General features: G+C 46.7%; 1 protein-coding gene across 3 annotated transcripts in view; it reads left to right on the top strand.

Moving 5' to 3' along the window:
* Positions 1-17,950, top strand: part of RAD21 (RAD21 cohesin complex component) — a 182,513-nt gene that overhangs the window by 52,359 nt on the left and 112,204 nt on the right. For all 3 annotated transcript variants that reach the window (XM_030218287.1, XM_030218270.1, XM_030218278.1), the window contains 2 exons: positions 2,093-2,192; positions 2,959-3,065. In XM_030218287.1, coding sequence (XP_030074147.1) covers positions 2,093-2,192; positions 2,959-3,065 — 207 coding nt within the window. The remainder of the gene's footprint in view (positions 1-2,092; positions 2,193-2,958; positions 3,066-17,950) is intronic.

Here is a 17,950-nt window from a genome sequence, read left to right as displayed (position 1 = left end):
GACCCAGTGGAATTCTAGTGGGTCTACCATCAACTTTTAGGCATATATGTGTTAAAACAAAACTGATCAGCAGAAGAGCTGCTTCCTCCCATCACTGATAGTCACAGGTTTCCAAGGCATCCTTTCTGGTGGTTCCAGATGGGCCCCATCATCCATGATACTCCAACATCCAGAACCTGATAGTGTGGTTTCCCAGGAGAAACTGCTTATTGAAACAAGTGCCCATCCAGCAACCTGAGTACCTGGGTTTGATTCCAGCTGCAGCTCCTTGTGACACTGGGCATGTCACTTAACCCTCCATTGCCCCAGGTACAAAATAAGTATCTGTATATAATATGTAAACCACTTTGATTGTAACCACAGAAAGGCGGTATGTCAAATCCTATCCCCAATCCTTCCAATCCCCTTTATGGAGGATCTAGAGCCTTTCTGTTATGGCCTGGCCCTTAAAAGGTGCAAGGTAATGTGGCAAGGCTACTTTTAAAGTTGAGATGAGCATCTACTTCATTGTCTTATATTAGAATATGTAGGATGTTTACTGTGTGATGCCTGAGGGCAAACTTGGAGGTACCCAGTTTCCTGGTATTTCTTCAGGAACAGTTAGAATACAGGTTGTCACTCAGTTCCTTAAATGTACAAATGGCCACCTTGGTGTGTTACCATGGGACATTCCAGGGCTTTGCCTTAGTGGTGCATCTGGATATAGGCTGTTCCCCAAAAGGGTCTAATAGCTGTGTCTGTCTTTGAGACAGGTAGTGCCTTAGGATTCAGGCCTGGTGCTCAGTGTGCTGATAGGGTTGCCATTGGAGCTGTTAAAGTGTTGCTGATGGATCTGTCACTGTAGACATTATTATTGGTGACAGTCTGCTTGGTGAGACGAGCCTTGGAGCTGTGGGCCTTCTCTTGTGGAGATTCATTTCCTGTTTTTTTTTGTTTTTTTTTTTTGGGAGGATACAGTTTATTTACGAATGGTGCCCTCCTGTTTAGCCAAAGGTTGTATTATCTTTTCATGTAAACCAGAAGGTCTGTCTTCCCATCCCTTCCAGGAAAGATAAAGGGTATTCCCCAATATTGTATAAGCTGGATATCTATAGAATTCTTATCAGGTACTTGAAGGTGATATCCCTTCCAGAAGTTGAACTGTTGACACAGCAGTCCAAGAAAAGAGCAGCCAGTGTCTAAATCCTCTATGGCTGGGTGGATTAAGGAAGTATTAAGATATGCTTATGTCTTGAAGAAGAAGCCATTACTGCAAGCTTTGTGGGCTGATTTGATAAAATTTCAGGTGACTTGGTGGACAGAGGCCCAGGTGATGATGCTGGTAGAGATGTAAAAGGATGCAGCGTGGTCGTCACTTTATTCCTTTGTGAAGCACAGCAGGCTTGATGTGCAAGCAAAACAAGACAACACTTTTGGGGCAAAGAGTCACTGGGAGAATGTCTTTCTACCCAGGACAGTAAAGCTTTTATCTCCCTCTAGTCTGGACCTTTTTAGTTGGAAGAAAATAGGGAGAAATCAATTCTTTCCTGATAATGTCCTTTTCCTTGAGTTCTTGTAGACCAATCTAGGTCCCTCTCAACTGTGCCAAGGGTGGCTTGCAGTGGTCAAAGTAGGATGATTTGGAGTTCTTGCTTGATATTTGGGAGCTGTTGCAGAACTTGGGACAGGGGGAGCATAAAGATTAGGAAAATGTAAAAGTAAAACCAGAATTGATGGGAGAATGACTCTGTTGGTATGGGATTCAATGTCCTTAAGTACATATATTTTCTGTACTTATTCTCGAGTGTTTTGTTAATCACAAGTCACTTAAATTTGGCTTGGGCAAAAGCATACTGAAGAGAATTAGGGCTGCACCAGTCCTTACTAGTGATGGTGGTGAAACTGAACTTCAGCATCAGCATGTTCTGCCTCAGTCTGCTGGGAAAGGGTGCAGGCACAACCCACTAGTTTGGACTAATCTAGTTGGACCCAGGAAAAGGAAGTAATAATTATCAGGTAAAAAATAAGTTCTTATTCAAAGTGAGGATATGTGAAAGATGTTGACTGTCTGTGATATGTGGAAGATGTTGATGGTTTATGATCTCATTTCAAGGTGTTGTTGATCTGCCTGAGGAAAACAGAGAAGCTGCTTACAATGCCATCACACTTCCTGAAGAATTTCACGATTTTGATCAACCGTTGCCTGATCTAGAGTAAGCAAAGATGATTTATTGGAAACCTGTTTTTTTGCCAGTCCAATAATCCAGTTTTAACAGGGATTGTTATTTGCAGGGAAAGTATTTGACATCTGATTTAGCACATTGTTTATAAACTCCTAGTCCTTGAGGGCCACAAACCAGTCAGATTTAATGATATACCTAATAAATATGAAATTTCAAATACTGGGTTCAGGTACATGCAGTGGTTTTATTATATGCTACGTACAAAACCATAATTTAACAGGAGAACATTCTTGATTAAATATCATGACTCATTACCATAAAATAATAGGGTCATTCCATGTCATGTGGTCTGATTTCAGAGAAGTGCCATGCTCGACCATCACAGATTTCGATGAAATTTTCTGTGAACATTCATGTCTCCAAGATATACTGATTGGATAGGAAGCATTACATCCTATTCGACACAGTACTAATCTGTATTCTCTATCTCCACCTGCTAGTAGAAGGACACAATCCACTGGTTTCTGGATTCATCTGCTGCGACTAATTGGAAAGAAAATTAAGACATAATTTTACTTTGTGTTTACTCAGGTTTCCTTTCCAAACACGATAGATTAGAAAACCATTCATTTTAACACGTGCAATAAGGGAAATCAGGAGGGGGCAAAAACTTTATATATAAAATATACAGTAATGTAAAAGAACATTGTTTATTCTGTTGGATGTTTACATTTCTTGAAGTTCTTGCTGTAAAAATTGTGCTTTTTTTTTTTTGTTTTTTGTTTAATCCTTTAAGTGACATTGATGTGGCACAGCAGTTCAGCCTGAACCAGAGCCGGGTTGAGGAGATCACAATGCGAGAAGAAGTGGGAAACATAAATATCCTCCAGGATAATGATTTTGGTAATGACATGATAATCTTCTATTGTAAAACAGTTACCTACTTCTGTGCTCATCGTTGAGCTGTATATTTGTCAGTGCACACCAGAATAGATTTAATGCAGAAAGATTCATGGAAGTGGAATATTGAGATGACCTGCATTGCACAACAAGATCCGTAAGGGTGTAAAGTTAAGGCAGAGTGTAAAGGATTTTGAGAGGGTTTTCTCCTTTTACTTGTGGAACTTCCTTTAACACCTTTCCACATAGGGTCATGGTTTCCAGCAAAACTGAATGATTTTTTTTTAAATTATTTTATTTATTTATTGGGATTTGTTAACCACCTTTATGAAGAGATTCACCCAAGGCAGTGTACAGCAGGTACAGTTTAATATAAAACTTATTTTGTTAATAGAACAATAGTAAAGTAACCAAGAATAAATATAATGATTTTATTATGGAATTGAAGGTCAGCAAACAAGTTGTGGGTTTTTACCATATTCACCTACATTTATTTGCACAAGATTGGTTTTTAACATACTAGCAGGAATCAATTGGGGAGAAATGTTTTTCCATCAACAGGCAGGATTAAACCAGGCACACAAATGGGTGACATCCAGTGGTCCTTGGAAAGAACTGCTCTGCCAGAGCTCAGAACTTTCATGCATATTCCTGAGTATGCATAGCCCTTCCCGTGTGCGGTAGTCTATTGGCTCCTGTTTTGTTTCCTACACTCTGCCAAGTGGGCATATGACATTTGTCCCTATAGCTCATTTTCTTGTTATACCATTGAAGTTTCTTGATGCTGTCAGTCCTTTGAATACTGTGAACGATTTTTCTTTTGAGATGTCATCTACATGGTTGCGTCTACTTTGTGTGGCAGACCTCTGGCTTGACCTGCATCTGTTCTACTTTGTTAGGGTCTTAGTCATGATCTAGGGAAATTAAACATGATAGCCCTTGATCAATATTTCTGTCCAGGGCTCTGGAACATGGTACCTCAGTATCTGCGATTAACACTCCTCTCTTGAGTGTTTGAAGGCCAACTTAATGACTTTTTTTTTTCCCGATGCTTCTCATTAGTCCTGCCATTTATTCTAGTCTTTTGTATTCACTGGATGTGAGCCTTTGCCACACAGCCTCCCTCCTCATGTGTGTTCCTCCTTTCTATCCTATACAGAATTTTGTAGTTCCTTCCTCTATTCCCCTTTCCTTATTTGTTGAACTACTCCTCCTTTTATTAGCCTGTAAGCTGCTCAGATAGTTGGGCGGAGTAGAAAATATAAATAATAAACTTGTAACTTAGATCTCAAAGCTGTGTTTTTCTTATCGTCAGTTCCACTTTTCTGCACAAATGGGTGTTATCCCTTCCTGCCAACAGATGGAGGTACAGAAAAACTGAATTCTATCATTGACATTGCAGATATAGGCTGAGATGCTCCCTGGAACAATTCAGTATTTTTCTCTGCCGTCAGCAGGAGGTAGGTCATACTGATGGTGTTCCTGGTCGCTGGCCTAGTTCCCTGCTCTGCTGGCCATTGCTGCACAGCGTGCTTGAGCCTAACGGTCGCTCCCAGTTTCTCGACTCAGGTCCATTTCTAGTTGAGCAAGGAGCTTGACTCTGCAGCCCCCAGTTGCACTTCGTGCCACTGTGAGGCTTTGGCTCCGTCCTGCGGCGCCTTGTCTGAGGGGTATGGGTCCCTTTCTCTCTACCCCTCTTGGCCATAAATGCCTAGGTTGGGTATGTCGCTCCCCGGCTGAAATGGGTCTTTTTGTTTTGTTTTTTTAGAAAGGGAGTCAAATGATGCAGTGAGCAGGAGCAGACGTGGATTCTACCTGCTCCTCTGGGGGTCTCCTGCTCAGATTTCAGCTTTCCCAGAGATACCATTGAATTTGATACCATAACTTTCATCCTTCCAGTATTATTTTATGGACAAACTTTTGAATAAAAGTGGGGACCTGATGACCTCTTAAAAACAACAAAAAGGACAAGCAGCGCTCGGCACCATCCACTGTTTCTGATATTATGGCAACAGTGGCTAAGGCATTGGAGCCTAATTCGGAATCGCTACTGCCCGAAGTTATTCGCAGAACAGATGATTTGGAGAACCACATGTAAGTGGCGGAAGACAAATTGAGAACTTTGAGTGCTGATATTTCTACTCTTCAAACTCAAGTGTGTCAGCATTGTGATAAACTGGAAGAACTTGAAAATAGGTTTTGCAGAGAAAATCTTAGATCCCTGTGAATTCCTGAATCTGTTTTGTACACGCAAATGCTACTTTTACTGTTAACCTGCCTGAATAAAGAAATAACGCCACGGCTGGTCTAGGCTGTATCTGCTTGGACCGAGCACATCACATTATTTAGATTGTAAGCTCTTTTGAGCAGGGACTGTCTCTCTATGTCAGGTGTTAGCGCTGCGTGCATCTGGTAGCGCTATACAAATGCTAATAATAATGGGATGTCGCGAGGAGGATTTAGTAGGCCCCATAAGGTTGTGGCGAAATTCCACCATTATCAACATTGGCAGGCAGTGCTGGCTCACTATGCAGAGAAGCAGGAGGCGCTTGCATTCGAAAGTGGTTCTTTCTGGATTTTTCAAGATTTCTCTGCAGCACTCTTGGAACAGCGTCAATTGTTTTCTCCAGTTTGTACTACACTTGTGGAAAACATAGTCACAAGTCTTCCTTTGACGTTTCTGGGACATAGACTGTAGAAGTCCACCTGGCTCTGTCCTTATGTTCCACCTACTGGAGTTGCTGTGAAAGCTCACTCCAGTCTATCAAATCCGTCTTGGGTTTGCGGGACCCAGACCGTAAAAGCCTGCCCAGCACTGTCCTCTGTTCCAGCTACTGAAGTTGCCATTGAAGCCCTTTCCAGCCTATCCTAAACTGGATTGCCGTATACAGACACAGATCTACAATGTCTGCCTGGAACCGGCCTTAGTTCTTCACAGCTCAAGTAGCCGTCCAAGTGTCACTTACATATCCACCCTCTGCAGCCATTTGTTTGTGTTTTGCTTTTTTTTTAAATTTGTTGTCTACCATCTATTTTCTAAATAGGGTTCCTCTGTTTGTCTTTTCAAATTCCGTCACTGTTTTTGTTTCTACCACCTCCCTCAGGAGGGCATTCCAGGCATTGACCACCCTCTCCATGAAAGACTTTCCTGACATTACTCTTAAGTCTACCACCCCGCAACCTCAGTTCATGTCCTCTAATTTTACCATTTCCTCTTTGCTGGAATGGATTTATTTCTATATTAATACCTGTCAAGTACTTAAATGTCTGTATCATATCTCTCCTGTCCCTTCTTTCCTCTAGATCATGCATATTCAGGTCTTCCATTCTTCTCATATGTCTTATGGCGCAGGCCCCATATCATTTTTGTCACCTTCCTCTTCTAGTGTTTTTATGTCCTTAGCAAGATATGGCCTTCAAAACTGAACACTATACTCCAGGTTGGGCCTCACCAGTGACTTGTACAGGGACATCAACACTAGAGAATGACTCGGGGACGTTGACAAACTTTGTCCCTGTGTTATTTTCTATTTTGAAGCCTGTTAATGAACTGGACTGTTACTTATGTTTGAGTGATGCAGACAACGATATGTTGATTTTTGTGGGAACAACAAGCAAACACGCTGGCCACAACTATCACAATTTACATGGGGGATCCTGTACATTCCTGCTTCCAGCACATCTTCTATTGCAGGAAGGACAGTGGAAGACGGGAAAGCAAGACTAAATCCTGAGATTGTTGATGGCTTCTTATTCATCCACGGATTAAAAAATCATAACAGTGCTTCATGGGGCATATTTCTCCATTGTAGGGCATACAGAACAGGTTGTATTTTGTACCCCTGGACATTTTAACAGGGTGGATTAGGATTCCTTGAAGTAGTAGAAATCAGCTATTGTTGAGGTTGGAAGGGTAGTGGTGAGGAGGGTTTTTATAGCTGCTCGCTGTTATTAGTTTCTATTTTTAATTTATACTCGATAGTTGCACAGCATATTGTTACTTTTTATACTTTAATAAAATTTAAATATAAAATCATAATTGTTTGAGGCTTCTGCAGATGAGGTCAGATCCCATCTGGGGACAGGGCCAGGTCCTGCGGGGATGGGGCGGGGACAGACGGGGCCTGTGGGGGCGGGGACAAACTTTGTCCCCATGTCATTCTCTAATCAACACCTCCTTTCTTGTGCTGGTACGCCTCTCGATGCAGCCTAGCATCCTTCTGACTGCGGCCACCGTTTTGTCATACTGTTTTTTCGCTTTAAGGTCCACAGACACCAGCCCCCTAAGGTCCCTCTCCCATGTCTGTGCATATCAGCCTTTCACCTCCTAAGACATGCATCTTCTTTGGGTTTCTACTTCTGAAATGCATCACTTTGCACTTTTTTGCATTCAGTTTTAATTGCCAGACATTAGACCATTCTTCTAACTTTTGCAGACCCCTTTTCATGTTTTCCACTCCCTCCGGTGTGTCCACTCTGTTACAAATCTTGGTATCATCTGCAAAAAGGCAAACCTTACCTTTTGTCACTCACAAATATATTGAACAGAATCGGCCCCAGCATTGATACCTGAGACACTCTCACCTTTACTTCCTACGAGTGAATTCTGTTGACCACCCTATGGCGTCTGTCTGTCAACTAGTTTCTAATCCAGTTCACCACTACCTTACACCACCTTGTTAAAAAATATGGGAAATGGGAAGCATTTCCTACCCCAGATAATGCTCAAGATTTTATCACTCATCTAAATACAGTGGACGCTTCTCCAACTATTCCCACTTGAAGATCTACTTTTGCCTGAGGACCATTGGGTGAAGGGAGGGGTCTTCCCGTTCTTACCCACCTTTGGTCCAACTAATGAGGGGTCCAAATTGGTTACCCTTGAGTTCTTTCGGCTTCAGAGATTTGCCAGTTTATTTCAATGGGGCTGTGCAGTTGGAAAGTGTGTCCCCTCTCTCCGGTGGAGTGGTTCTGGGTTTTTTACATCAGTGAGTGGTTCGGCAGGGGTGGCTCCCGATGGGGCACCTAGGTCTTTTTGGCTTTGGGGTTTAGCCCAGGTAGTTAAGCAGGTCCTGCAGTTGTACAGTGGGCCCTCCTCCCATCGTAGTGGTTTCTTCCCAGTTCTAATCAGTGGAGAGCTGATTTCAGGGTCTAGGAGAACTCAGACCCTCTCAGGTTCCCAGTTCCCCTGCCTTAAGTACTGGAGGAAGAGTGTTCACATGTCATCTTCCCTTTTCAGAGAAGGCGCTGTCTCATCACTTTGAAGAGGTCACAGGGGTCCTAGCCATGTGTAGCCACCCCTGTCGGATGCTGCTGAGGGGGTTTCCGCTGCTGGAGGGGCTTGCATGGCCCCTGACATTTCTCCTCCACAAGGCCCTTATCTGCTGATGGCGGAGTGCGAGCCCCTGGAGGGATCCCTTCGGGGTGCTGAGGTTCTGAATCACCTATGCACCTTCGCTCTGAAGAGGTGGAGCAGTTTTGCACTATTTATGGCAGTTATATGGCTAGGGCCTTGCTGTGTTGATTGCCTTGGTTATCTGAGTCCTCCAGAGGTCACTCACCGGGAGTCAGAAACGGCCTTTTGGTGGATGTTCTTTAAGATCTAGTCTGTCTGGCCTTCAGCGTGGTAGGGTGCTTTATGTTGTGGCTCCGCCCCTGGGTTGCAGATGCAACAGTTAAGCAGCTTTTGAGTTAGCTGCCCTTTAGGGGGTGTTTGCTGTTTGGCGAGGACCTGGAGAAGTTGGTGTAGGATATGGGGGAGATGCAGCCTCTCTGAGCTGAGGCAGAAGGTGGGCTCAGTGCTCCTTGGCCTCCAGGAGGACGCTGTGTGGGGACAGGCCGCTTCCGATCCACTCGATGCCCTTTGTTCTGGATGGGAGGTCAGAATAGATACTTCAAGCCAGGATCCTTGAGGCCCCCAGAATGCTAGGCCCTCAGATCCCTCTGGTGGGACCATGACCGCTTGGCCTGCCCAATGAAGGGATGCCAATCCCTTTGTTGATATCCAGTCTTCCGTGACGAGGGGATCCGTATCTCTTCAGATAGTGGTTAGTTTGGTGGACTTTGGTCCTGGGGAACTGAGGAACTGAGTTTGATTCCCGGCACAGGCAGCTCCTTGTGACTCTGGGCAAGTCACTTAACCCTCCATTGCCCGCCGCATTGAGCCTGCCATGAGTGGGAAAGCGCAGGGTACAAATGTAACAAAAAAAAATCAGTGGGCTCTGGAGGTGGTCAAGGGGGTACTCTCTGGGGTTCGCATCATTTGGTCCAAGGTGCCTTCATGACCTCCCTCTGCAGTTCGGCTCTGAAGTGCCAGGCTGTCGCTCTTACCCTTCCACATCTCTGCAGTCTAGGGGTGATGGAACCTGTTCCACCGGCAAAGTGTGGCCTTTTCTAGTACCCTATATCTATTTTGTGGTCCTTAAGAAGGGCAGTTTGTTTTCCCATTCTGGACCTCAAGGGGGTGAATGTCTGAGTCCATTTCCAAATAGCAACTACGCTCGATTCTCACCGAGGTGAGGTTGGGGGAGTTATTGATTTCCCTGGACCTCACTATGGCCTGTCCTCATCACAGCTCTCACTAAAGATATCTGTGCTCCTGTGTGTTGAGACTGCACTTTCAATTTTAGGACTTGACCTTTGGCCTGGCTATTCTTCATTGTACATTTTTATGGTGATGTGGTGGTGGCTGCTCGCTGCCTATGTCTGGATATGCAGGTTCTTTCCTCCCTGGACAACTGGCTATTTTGGGTATACCTCGGCTTCGAGGCCAGTCTGGTCACCTCTTAGGTCATTTCTTTCCTGGAATCCCTGGGCTGGGTGGCGGTGCAGCCCAAGAGCTCTCTGGCCCTCTCAGCCCTAGGGCATTTTGGGATACACTTCAACGCAGCCAGAGGGGTGCTTTTTCTTTCAACGGAGTGGTTTGAGAAGCTCCATGTGGACCTGTTCCGGTTGTGCGATCTACCAAAATCCACTGTTAGGGACTTCTTGCAGCTCCTGGGCTCTATGGCCACAACGCTGGAGGCCATACCTTGGGCAAGGGCTCTCTGTGCCCTCTACAGCTAGTCCAGTTGTCCCATTGGGCACTGGCCTTGCCGTCTGCCTCTACTGTTCATGGCGAGACCCAATCTAGCCTGGTGGGGCAGTCCAGCTCACCTGGTGAGAGGGGTTCACCCTGGATCCCTTACAGGGGGTCCTGGTCATCACAAGTGCAACTCCTCGATTGGTGATCTATCTGCCTGGGTTATGTGGTGCAGGGCACCTGTTGTGCAGGGCACCTGTTCTAGCTAGGAGGTATCCTGTTCCATCAATCGCCTGGAATCTCAGGTGGTCTTCTGAACTCTGCAGGAGTTTCAAACGCTTCTTGAGAGGAAAGCAGTCAAAGTAACGTCAGACAATGCCTTGTTTGTGGCATATATAATCGAGCAGGGTGACTCCACAAGTTGGGCAGTGGCTCTAGAAGCAGTGTGCCTGTTCTTCAGAGACCTTTCAGCAGTTCACGTTGCGAGCAAGGACAGTGTACAGGCAGACTTTTTTAGTTGCTCCCTCCTGAATCCAAGCAAGTGGAAGCTGGGGCATCACATCATAGTGTTCAGTCTGGAGCTCATCCAGAATCAATGGAATGTTCATACTATTTGGGTTTCTATTAGGTGACTTGTATTGGCCACTGTTGGAAGCAGGATACTGGGGTTGGACGGTTTCCTAAAGGACAAGTCCATAAACCGCTACTAAACGGACTTGGAAAAATCCAAAATTCCAGGAATAACATGTATAGAATGTTTGTACGTTTGGGAAGCTTGCCAGGTGCCCTTGGCCTAGATTGGCCGCTGTCGTGGACAGGATGCTGGGCTCGATGGACCCTTGGTCTTTTCCCAGTATGGCATTACTTATGTACTTATGGTCTGATCCAGTATGGCTATTCTTATGTTCTTAATGTAAGGGAAGAGCACTGCTTATGTCAGCAAAGGGAATTGCCCTCCCAAGGGCTAGATGCCCTGGATCAACCGTAGCCTTTAGAGCAGCCCTTTTACATCGTCCCTCTGATTCTGATAGGCCTTCTCTAGCACAGGATTGTACGTCATCTCATCTAGTTCCTGCTAGTGGTTCTGGGCTGGCATCGCGGGCTGTGGAATGCGGGTCTCCTGCTTTTCCTGATGGAAGATCCTCTTCCACTTCCCAGGGGTCAGCCTTTGCTCGCCAAGGGCCCATAGAAATAGCGTATCTGAATAACTTCTGGCTTGCGGTTTGGCCGTTAAAGGGAGCTGCTTAGAGAAGTGTGGGTTCTTCCCTGCAGTGGTCTCTATGTTGCTCTGCTCCATGAAGCCCTCTGTGTCCCTAGCTTATATTAGGGTCTGGTGATGTTACGTAAGAATAAACAAAAAAAAACAGCACCACGGGCCTTTAAAAATGGAACACAGTTCTTTAATGAATGAGCCTTGACAAAAAGACCCGACACGGGCCGTGTTTCGGTGACTAGCATTTGGATACAGAAAGTGAAAGTGCCTTGGTGCTTTGTAGCTTTTACTATATGAGACTTGGGGTAAGGAATAATATATTGTAGAGGAATATGTTCGAGTTATTCCCCAAGTTTTCCACGTCATCACTGTGACCCCTGACGCAGGTGCTACTCACCGAAACACGGCCCGTGTCGGGTCTTTTTGTCAAGGCTCATTCATTAAAGAACTGTGTTCCATTTTTAAAGGCCCGTGGTGCTGTTTTTTTTTATTTGGACTTTAGTTTGTACTTCGTTCCCTCTCTTTTGTTACATAAGAATAGCCATACTAGGTCAGACCAATGGTGCATCTAGCCCAGTATTCTGCTTCCAGCAGTGGCCAATCCAGGTCAAAAGTACCTGGCAGAAACCTAATTAGTAGCACCATTCCATGCCACCAATCCCAGGGAAAGCAGTGGCTTCCACCATGTCCATCTCAATAAGACTGTGGACTTTTTCTCCAGGAACTTGTCCAAACCTTTTTTTAAACCCAGATAAGCTAACTGCTTGTACACATTCTTCAACAACGAGTTCCAGTGCTAAACTATTCTTTTGAATGAAAAAATATTTCCTCCTATTTGTTTTAGAAGTACAGTTCACGTCGGATAAGCGCATGTTCTGTTTAACTGCATGCCGTATGTCGGTCCTGTTTTTGGCACCATCAATTTCTATGGGGACAAACTTCAGTTTAGCGCACCACTGATAAGTGCAAGATTTGCCTATATGCATGCTTCAAGACCTCTCCTCTGCAGGAAAGACTCCGCATAAGCGCACACATGGAATATGGAAGCCAATTAGCACATAACAACCAACGAGATTTCAAATTTACTGCCTCTTTAACTGCCACACAGGCAGAATAAGCGAAAAAATGGTGTTAGGATGTACACCGGGGTCGTCGTCGCAGCGGAACTGTAAGACTTTAACACTGGCTGAACAAATAGAAGTTCTTTAAAAAATTAAAAAACAGTCAAGCATCTATTGCTAAATAATATGGTGTCAATCCCAGTCAAATTTCACGTGTCTTGAAGCAGAAAGACCAGCTTCTGGAAGACTGGCAAAACAATACAAATCCACAATGGAAACGAAAACGTGCGGGAAAAGCTGAGGATGTAGACGATGGTCTTCTTCATGGTTTTCTCGAGTCAGGAGCAGTTTCCTGTCAGTGGTCCACTGCTTATGGAGAAAGCTAACCAGGTAGCAGAAAGTCTTGGACTGACTGAATTCAAAGCCACTCTTGGATGGTTGGAAAGATGGAAGGAGAGGAACAGCATAAAATTCAAGAAACAGCATGGTGAGAAACAAGATGCTAATGACTTTGGTGCTGAAAATCGGGTTGTTTCAGTTCTTCCTACCATCTTGAATGAGTTTGCACCTCGTGACATTTTCAATGCTGACGAAAATGATCTCTACTGGCAAGCGATTCCTGATGGAACACTTGCATTCAAACATGCCAAAAATACTGGAGGTAAAACATCGAAGGACCGACTGACAATCCTCATTTGCTGGAAAATGGATGGGAGTAAGAAGTTGGAACCCCTCGTCATTGGAAAGAGCAAACAGCCCCGTTGCCTCAAGAAAGTTAAGCGACTTCCTGTGTCATACAAGGCATGAGCATTGTTCCCGCTCAGTTATTTTTTCTCTGCGTTGAGGTGCAGTCGACTTTTTACCCTGCTCCTCTCAGGCCCGGGAAAGAGTCTTTTTCGTATTGCGCCTTTTGCCTTTTTTCTTTTCGTACAATTTACTGGTTTTTGTTTGTTTTTTTTTAACTTTTCCCGTAGTTTTCTTTATGGCCAGCTTAGGCCGCGCGATCGGGTTGTTCCCTTCTTTTCGTTCCCTTTTTTCTTTTAACAGGCACGATGGCGTCTTTTGATTTCACCGAAGCCGTCTTTCCTTCCATGTCATCAAAGACACCCAGTGGCTTCAAACGTTGTACTCGGTGCAACCGGACCATCTCGGGTACTGATACCCACGTCTGGTGTATCCAGTGCCTTGGGCCCGACCATAGCCCAGCCGCTTGTAGTCTGTGTCTTCGCATGAAGAAACGGACTCAAGTGTCTCAAGAGGCCCAACGAGAGAAGCTATTTGGGGGTCGGTCCCGTCCTTCGACATCGGTACCGAGGTCGGCGGCATCGACATGGAGGTGCGCATCGACTTTGGGAGTGAAGGTAATGGCTACGGAACGACCAACTCGTGTTGGGAGCAGTGAGGCATCAAGTAGGTCTCCACCTGTCTCGAGGCCTCCTCTTATGCAGGCTCCCCGGGACCAACCTTCGTCGGACCCAGCCCCGAGAAGACATGAGGATTCCACGTCTTCCTCATCGGTACCGAGGAGTCTCAATGACGGGTGTCGAGCGATGGCGAAGAAGCACCGTCATCGTTCTTCGACACACGATGCCGGGAGCTCCAAGGCGTCGAGGGATTCGGCACACGAGAAGCATCGGCGCCGAGAGGATCACTCTCCCTCTATTCAAGAGGTGCCGGTGCATCGGTCTAGCAGCCCGGTACCTGCTCCCGAGCTGAGGCAGATTCTGCCATTGGCTCCTATACCGACCCCTCAGCCTTGTCCGACGGCAACTCTCGACGAGCGCATCAGGGCCCTGCTTCCAGAGCTTCTGGAAGGGTTACTGCGCCAGTCTGCTTTGGTGTCGGGGGTGCTTGCGCCTTTTGCTGCAGCGGTATCTGGCCTTTTGCCTGTGGTGTGGTCCCCGACCTCGGTGCCATCTGCCACCCAGGTCTACTCCCCTTCGACGTTGGTGGAGGAAGCTTCACCGGAGTCCAGGCGGGCGTCGACTTCTCGGCACCACCATCGAGGACATCGTTCCTCGGCGTCGAGACAGGCTCAGTTTCGGACTGCTCTGAGAGATGTCTTGTCCAATACTGAAGATGAGCGTTCGTGGGAGGAAGAGGAGGATCCCAGGTACTTTTCTTCTGACGAGTCCTATGGGATTTCTTCAGAACCTTCTACTCCACCAGAAATGAGACTTTCTCCACTGGAGAGTCTATCCTTTACCTCCTTTGTCTGGGAAATGGCTGCAGCTATTCCCTTCCCTATGTAGGTTGAGGATGAGCCCAGGGCTGAGATGCTAGAGGACCTGGATTATTCTTCTCCACCTAGAGAGGCTGCAACGGCTCCTTTGCATAATGTACTGAAGGACGTCCTTATGCCAAACTGGTTGTTTCCTCTGTCTAATCCCTTGATCCCGAAAAAGACTGAATCCCAGTATCGGATCCACGGGGAGCCTGGATTGATGAGGTCTCAGCTACCTCACAATTCCATGGTGGTGGACTCCGCTCTCAAAAGAGCCAAGAGTACTAGGGACTATGCCTTGGTGCCCCCAGGCAGAGAATCTAGAACCTTGGTCTTTGGGAGGAAAGTGTATCAGGCCGCCATGCTCGTTGCCAAAATCCAGACATACCAGCTCTTCACGAGCATCCACTTGCGGAACTCGGTGAGGCAACTGTCCAGCTTGGTTGATGCATTTCCTCCGGAGCAGGCCAAGCCTTTTCGCCAGGTGCTCAGGCAGCAGAAGGTGTGTCGAAAATTTCTGGCCAGAGGTACGTTCGACACTTTTGATGTAACATCCAGGATCGCTGCCCAAGGTATAGTGATGCACAGACTCTCATGGGTGCATGTCTCTGACCTGGGGTAATTCGGTCCAGCAGCGGATGGCGGATGTTCCTTGCCGGGGGGGGGGGGGGGGTGTGTGTGACCTTTTTGGTGTGAGAGTAGAGGATCTGGTTGACCAGCTGAAGAAGCACAATGATGCTATGAATTTTCTCTCCAGCGGGGCGTCTTCTGCTACTACCTCCTCATCTAGGAGGTTTTTTGGAGGGAAGAGGAGTGCTCCCTATTCCTATGTTAGGCGTAGGTACACTCCTGCTTCTTGGCAGCCTGTCCAGGCTCAGTCCCAGCACGCTCGTTCTTGTCAACAGCATGCGCCTAAGGCAACTGCGGCTCCCCAGCAAAAGCAAGGGACTGGCTTTTGACTGGCTCCAGTTCAGCATAGCCTCTGTAAAAGTTGTCTGTGCCGGACGACTTGCCGGTCCGGAGGAGGTTGATATTTTTTCACCAAAGATGGCCTCTCATAAGCTCTGACTGGTGGGTTCTTCAAATAGTCCGGTCAGGATACACCCTCAATCTGGAATCCAAACCTCCAAATTGTCCACCAGGAGCTCATTCTTACAGTTCCCAGCACAAACAGGTACTTGCAGAGGAACTCTTTACCCTTCTGAATGCCCAAGCTGTCGAACCCGTTCCACCAGGGGAAGAAGGGCTGGGATTCTATTCCAGGTACTTCCTTGTGCAAAAGAAAACAGGGGGGATGCGTCCCATCCTAGACCTAAGGGCCCTGAATAAATTTCTTTTCCGAGAAAAGTTCGAGATAGTTTCCCTAGGTACCCTTCTTCCCATGATTCCGGAAAACGATTGGCTATGCTCTCTGGACTTAAAGGATGTTTACACTCACATCTCGATACTTCCAGCTCACAGAAAGTATCTTTGATTTCGGCTGGGAACACAGCACTTTCAGTACCGTGTACTGCCTTTTGGCCTGGCGTCTGCGCCCAGAGTGTTTACCAAATTCCTAGCTGTAGTCACAGCGTCGCTATGCAGGCTGGGAGTGCATGTGTTTCCTTATCGCGACGATTAGCTGGTGAAGAGCACCTCGAAGGAGGGTGCTCTGGAGTCCATGCGAATGACTATTCGGGTGCTAGAGCTACTAGGGTTCATGATAAATTATTCCAAGTCCCATCTCACCCCAGTCTAAAAATTGGAATTCATTGGAGCCCTGTTGAACACTCACAGCTCGAGCTTATCTTCCCGAGACAAGGGCGGACATCCTTCTGTCCCTGGTGTCCATGGTTCGAGCGTCTCAGCAGGTCACAGCTTGGCAGATGTTGAGACTTCTGGGGCACATGGCCTCCACAGTTCATGTAACGCCCATGGCACGTCTACATATGAGATCAGCTCAATGGACCCTAGTTTCCCATTGGTTTCAAGCTACGGGGGATCTAGATGATGTCATCCATTGACAATCATTGAGCTTCAGGCCTTGGTAGTGCATGCACCTTATATCAAGTTTCATCACAACAGAGTAGTCCTCCGCACACATCCTAAGTTCTTGCCGAAGGTGGTGTCGGAGTTCCATCTGAACCAGTCAATTGTCTTGCCAACATTCTATCCCCGTCCTCATACCCGCCCTGGGGAGAGCAGTTTGAACACCTTTCGACTGCAAGAGAGCACTGGCCTTTTATGTGGAGTGGATGAAGCTCTTTAGACAGTCCGCCCAGCTGTTTTTCTTTCGATCCCAACAGGAGGGGATTCGCCATTGGAAAACGCACAATCTCCAATTGGCTAGCAGATTGCATGTCCTTCACTAATACCCAAGCTGGGTTGACTCTGGAGGGCCATATCACGGCTCATAATGTCAAGAGCCATAGCTGCGTTGGTGGCTCACTTAAAGTCAGCCTCCATTGATGAGATTTGCAAGTCCACACATTCACATCTCACTACTGCCTTCAGCAGGATACCCGATGTGACATTTGGTTTGGGCAGTCAGTGCTGCAGAATCTGTTTGGGGCTTAGAATCCAACTCCAGGCCCCTTTTTTATTCTGTTCCATGCTACACTTTCAGCTAACTGTATAGCTGAGGCCCAATTGACCATTCCTTAGCATCCGAGAGAACTCGTACTGCTTTGCCCACCAGGAGAAACTTGAAGTGCTGAAGAGCCAACCGAATCGCCCTGGTCTCCAAAAAATTGATGGATTGAGCTGCTTCCAGCGGAGACCAGAGCCCCTGGGTCCACTGATCTAGGCAATGAGCCCCCCAGCCTCGGAGACTGGCATCTGTCGTCAACAGAGTCCACCGAGACTCCAATGGCATCCCTACAGTGAGATTCTGCATCCTTAACCACCAAAATATAGCGAGATGCGTTCCCGGTTGCGCAGAGGCAACTTTTTCAGAAGAGAATCCGTTTGCGCGGACCACCGAGACAGAAGAGACCACTGAAGAGACCTCATGTGAGCTCTGGCCCAGGGCACCACCTCTATCGTGGCTGCCATGGATCCGAGAACCTGAAGATAATCCCGAGCACAAGGGACCTTGTGATTTATCAAATTCAGAATCTGCGACCGGAGCTTCAGAATCCTGCCCTGCGGAAGCAAAACTCGACCCCTCGCCGTATCGAAGATGACTCCAAAATACTCGAGAGACTGCGAGGGAGCCAAACTGCTCTTGGATAGATTCACCACCCAGCCTGCCGAGCTCCTACGGGAATAAGAGGAGAGCCCTTCGCACCTTCATTGAGAAGCCCGCGATGGGGAGCGAAAACTCACAGCTGAGAATCTACCTCCTCTGCGGTAACCGCGAAAGGACTGAGACCTGTTGAAAAACCGAGG

This window comes from Microcaecilia unicolor, chromosome 1, assembly GCF_901765095.1.
Source record: "Microcaecilia unicolor chromosome 1, aMicUni1.1, whole genome shotgun sequence".
In the NCBI taxonomy this organism is placed as follows: domain Eukaryota; kingdom Metazoa; phylum Chordata; class Amphibia; order Gymnophiona; family Siphonopidae; genus Microcaecilia; species Microcaecilia unicolor.
Note: the sequence above shows the minus strand (reverse complement) of the source record. Positions and strands in the feature narration are given on the sequence as shown.